General features: G+C 36.1%; 1 protein-coding gene across 1 annotated transcript; it reads right to left on the minus strand.

Annotated features, from left to right (window-relative positions):
• Nucleotides 1–466: 466 nt before the first annotated feature.
• On the minus strand, nucleotides 467–1,672 carry LOC131172959 (uncharacterized). Its single transcript, XM_058134596.1, has one exon. The coding sequence runs from the start codon at nucleotides 1,670–1,672 to the stop codon at nucleotides 467–469; it is 1,206 nt and encodes a 401-aa protein (XP_057990579.1).
• Nucleotides 1,673–5,013: the final 3,341 nt, after the last annotated feature.

Consider the following 5,013-nt stretch of genomic DNA (forward strand, 5'->3'; position numbering starts at 1 on the left):
GATTGATTGGCAAAGAGGCAAGGTAATTGATTTGAGAGATCAGTAAGGATTTAAATGATATGGAGACTTAGTATTGGTTCGATTCCTTTTGAGGAAAGATCAGAAATGTGATTGTCTGACAAAGAGAGACTTAGAAATGTGGTGGTCTGGCAAAGAGAGACCAGAAATGTGATTGACTAGTAAAGAGAGACTTGGTGCTGGGGATCGGTTTCAGAGTTTATTGATTTCGGGGATCGGCCAAAATATGGTATCAACAGTGACCATTCTTTTTATGTCCATTATATGCATGTGAGCATGAGGCATGGTGAGTGTGATGATGGCTATGAGGCCTAATAATATGTCCCTTATGGAGGTTTGGTCTAGGTGCAACTCTCTTAGATGTATATGTCCTAGTTACATTTTGTCTGGAAGCATTTTGATGAATTGAGATCTTTCTAGTTTCATTTCCACTAGATGTCTTTGGTCGTTATCCTCTAGGATTAGAACCCTTTAGATTAGGCATTTGAGGACTAGGCTCATTAGAACTAGATGCTTTAACAAAGATAGTCTTGGAAGGAAGCGCTTGGGCAAATTTACTATAGCTAAGTCCGTACTTGATGCTAGGAGACCTTTGAGAGTCCAAAATTGCATCAAGTTTGTCCTTTCCTTTAGCAAATTTGGAAAGAGAAGTTTTTAGCTCAACAATTTCTTTTTTCAACTTCTCATTTTCTAATGAAAGCTCATCTAAGGATTTTTGCACATTACTATCTAAAGGTCTATCAACCTTAGATGAGGTCTCATTCTCCTTCCCTAAACTAGCAAGCTCACTTTTCAGAAGTTTATTTCTCTTATGACTTAATTCTAGTTCATCATTCATAACTTTAAGAGCATTAACTAGTTCATCATAAGAAAATTCAATAACATCATCATTTAATGTTACCTCATTGGAGCTTTCCTCCACTGCCATGAAGCACATTTGGGCAACTTCATCGCCAATCTCCTCATCTTTGGAGTCACTTGATTTATCCCATGTTGCTTTAAGTGCCTTCTTCTTGAACTTCTTGAAAGGCTTCTTCAATTTGGGACAATCTGTTTTAATGTGACCCGGTTTATTGCATTCAAAGCATATGGGAGGATCCCTTTTGCTACTTTCACCCTTGTCCTTCTTGAAATTCCTCTTTGGGATGAACTTCTTGTTTTGGAAGAGCATCTTCCTTATTCTCCTTGTCATTAGAGCCAATTCTTCCTCATCAAACTCATCATCTTCATCACTTGAGTTTTTAGAAGATACTTTGAAGGCAATAGTCCTTTTGGCTTTGTTAGGTTCCTCCACTTGCTCTCTTTTGAGGGTCATCTCATAGTTAATGAGATTTCCTAAGAGCTCATCAAGTTGTACCTTACTCAAGTCCTTGGAATCCTTGAGTGAAGTTACTTTGGGTAGCCACTCTTTAGGAAGACTTCTTAAAATCTTCTTTACTAGCTCCTCATTTGTGAATGTCTTTCCAAGGGATTTAATTCCTCCTATAATCTCCATAAATCTATCATACATCTCACTTATGGTTTCATTCGACTTCATCTTGAACAATTCATACCGATAGATGAGGGAATCCATCTTATTCTCCTTTACTTGACTAGTAGCCTCATGAGTAACCACTAAGGCATCCCAAATTTTTTTGCTGTAGACTTTATACATACTTTATTATATTCACTTTTACTTAATGCACAAAATAGAACATAAATAGCCTTATCATTTAAAGCCACTCTTCTTTTCTCTTGCTCACTCCATTCACCCTTAGGCTTAGCTATATGCACACCATCCACAATTTTAATGGGTGAATGGCCTATTTTCTACAATATCCCACAAGTTAACCCCTTTTGATTTAAGGAAATAATACATCATATTTTTCCAATACAAGAAGTCATTACCATCAAAGAAAGGAGGTCTTACCACAGATTGACCTTCTTGTGCATTGAGGGTTGCCATTGATCTTTACTCCAAGATGATTAAATCTTGTAGAATGGAGACTAGCTCTGATACCACTTGTTATCCCTTGTAGCAAGCCAAGAGGGGGGGGGGGGCCTGAATTGGGTTCTAATTGCAAAATTAAATACTAAAAGAAAGTTAAACACAAAGAAGAGTAGAGAAAGAATGATGACACAAAAAATTTATAGAGGTTCGGCTATCCCAAGCCTACGTCCTCTCCTCAAGGCCCTCTTTAAGAGTTAACTCTACTAAAATTCTTTTTTGGGTGAAGAATAAACCCCTTACAATCACCACAAGAGTAAACCCTTGCTCGTTTATAAATCTCTTGCGCTCAAGAGCTATTCAAAGCTCTATCACACTCAAAACTATAATAAGTGCTCACAATAACCTTGAATGAACTCTCAGAACAAAGAGTTTACAACTCAAATATCAAGTTCTCAACATGAACTATGGTAGCTGAAGTTTTAGAGAGAGAGAATAAAGAAAATCTTTAGAACACAATAAATTTCCAAAAAGATTATTGTTGTCAAAAACTTGTTTCCAGTCATAAATGGTGCCTATTTATAGTTTTTGTAAGAAAATAACCATTAGGGGTGCATTAAATGCAAAACTAGCTATTCAACCACCCAAAGCTCTATTTATTGAGTTGTAAGAATCCAAGTTCGGCTGTCAAAGTTATTTACTTCAGCTGCTGAAGGTTGAAGCGCCAAAAAATAGCTTTTAAAAAGTCACTTTTGGCTACCGAAGTTCCTACTTTCAGCTATCGAAGTTCCTATTTTCAGCTGTCAGAGTGCTCTCTGGACAAAAAGGCTTTTAACGCTCAAAAACCATGATTTAAAGAATAAACTTCGGCAATCGAACTTCCCACTTTCGGCTGCCGAAGTGCTCTCTGGACAAAAGGTGTCAAAAGGGCACTTAGGCTTCGGAAATGCATAACTTTTTTACCAGAACTTGGATTTTCGATCCGTTTGAACAGTTAGAGAGCTAATTTGATAAACTTTTCAATGAAAACACTTTCAAAAACAAATTTGCATTTCCAAAATGTGAAAATTTTATTTTACTCCCCCTTGGTCAAGAAAAAGTTATAAGTAAAGACACTAAGAAATTAAGAGTTTAAAAAACTCATAACTTTTTTTATCCGAACTCAGATTTTTGATCCGTTTGAACCATTGGAAAGCTAATTCAATGTATTTTGCAACTAAAATACTTTTCAAAATTAATTTTGTATTTTTGAAAAATTTATTTAATTTTCCCTTGATAAAGAATTAGGTGAAAACTAAGTTGAACAAGATATTCTTAGTACCACCTAGACTTGAGCCAATACAATTAATTAAATGAGATTTACAAGATATAAAATAAATAAAAGTTACATTATAGGGTCTCATAAATGTTTGCTTCCTTATCTTGCTCTTCCTTAACCTTGATTTGAAGCAATTTGGCAATTTTGAATCTAGGGCCTACAAACTCAACACAAATACTTTCAAAGTATATTAGTAGCATACTAATTGTTTATTATCATCAAAACATGGGTTAAGACACTTAGGTCCAATGGTATGTGTGCCTAATGTGGAAAACCTAAGGGATGAGATTATACAGGAGGCACACTATACATCTTATAGTATAAACCCAAGATCTACAAAGATGTACCATGATGTGAGGGATAGGTACTGGTGGAATAGTACGAAGAGGGACATAGTAGACTTTGTGTCCAAGAGCCTGACTTGTCAGAAAGTAAAGTTTGAGCATCAGAGGCCATCAAGGAAGTTGCATGAGATTCCCATTCAAGAGTGGAAGTGAGAAATGATCACTATAGACTTTGTGACTGAGTTGCCTCGTACTACCCGAAGGTATGATTCCATATGAGTGTGATTGAGGAACGTTTGACCAAGTCGGCTCACTTTTTCCCTGTAGAGACCACCTTGTCTGCTGCTCAGTATGCAAGGTTGAACATCTATAAGATAGTCATATTGCATGGGATTCCTGCTTCCATAATATTTGACAGAGGGCCCCAGTTTACTTCTCAGTTCTAGAGGAAGCTATATGAAGCACTTAGCACACAGCTGAATTTTAGCATATCTTTTCACCCGCAAACAGATGGGCAGTCTAAAAGAACAATATAGACATTGGAAAGAAAGGCAAGTTGGCACCCCGTTACATAGGACCTTTTGAGATCATAGACAGAGTAGGAGAAGTTGCCTATTGATTGGAGTTGCTACCAAACATTTCTCATATCCACCCAATGTTTCATATTTTGATGCTTAAGAAATATGTTCTTGACCCTTCTCACATGTTGCAACCAGACATAGTGGAGTTAAATGAGAAGTTGACCTTTGAGGAGCAACCTGTAACCATAGTGGATTATCAAATGAGACAGCTTTGATCAAAATAGATCCCTATGATTAAAGTTCTATGGAGAAGTCAGTCTGTAGAAGAATGTACCTGGGAGTTAGAGCGGGATATGCACAATAAATACCCATACTTGTTTAGTATGTAAAGCACATCTCTTAAAGTTATATAACTTAGTGATTTTATTCTGCCTCGTATAAAAATTCGAGGACGAATTTTCTATAAGGAGGGAAGAATGTAACATCCTGAATTTTTAAATGATTATTTTATGTGTAAATCTTGATATTTAAATGTATTAAATATTGTGGTATATTAATTTAAATTTTTTGGGTTTTTAAAATCGGGTTTTATTTTTCAAGTAATTAATTTTAATGATTTTTAAAAATTAATTTAAAGGCCACGTGGCAAGTTTGAAAATATTTTTGGATTCCATAAATTTTTTAGTTTTCTGTAATTTTTTAGAATTTTTGGGCCTCGTTTTAGGTCCCAGGGCAAAGCAAAAATTAAATTTCGAGTGTCTTGGATTTGACTGGCTCAATTTAACTAATTCAAATTAGACCGACCAAATTAAACCTTTTTTTTCTTTTTCTTCCTTCCCTCTTCCTCGCGCGCTCTACCACTCTCCTTCTAGTTTCCTTTTCTCTCTCCTTCCTTTCCCCCACTACTAGCCACCACCTCCCTCGTCTTCCTCCCTTGCCAGTGCA

The sequence above is a fragment of the Hevea brasiliensis genome, chromosome 14, assembly GCF_030052815.1.
Source record: "Hevea brasiliensis isolate MT/VB/25A 57/8 chromosome 14, ASM3005281v1, whole genome shotgun sequence".
Taxonomy (NCBI): Eukaryota; Viridiplantae; Streptophyta; class Magnoliopsida; order Malpighiales; family Euphorbiaceae; genus Hevea; species Hevea brasiliensis.

Coding starts and splice junctions, on each gene's coding strand:
- LOC131172959 (XM_058134596.1), bottom strand. CDS start 1,672: ATGTATAAAGTCTACAGCAAAAAAATTTGGGATGCCTTAGTGGTTACT.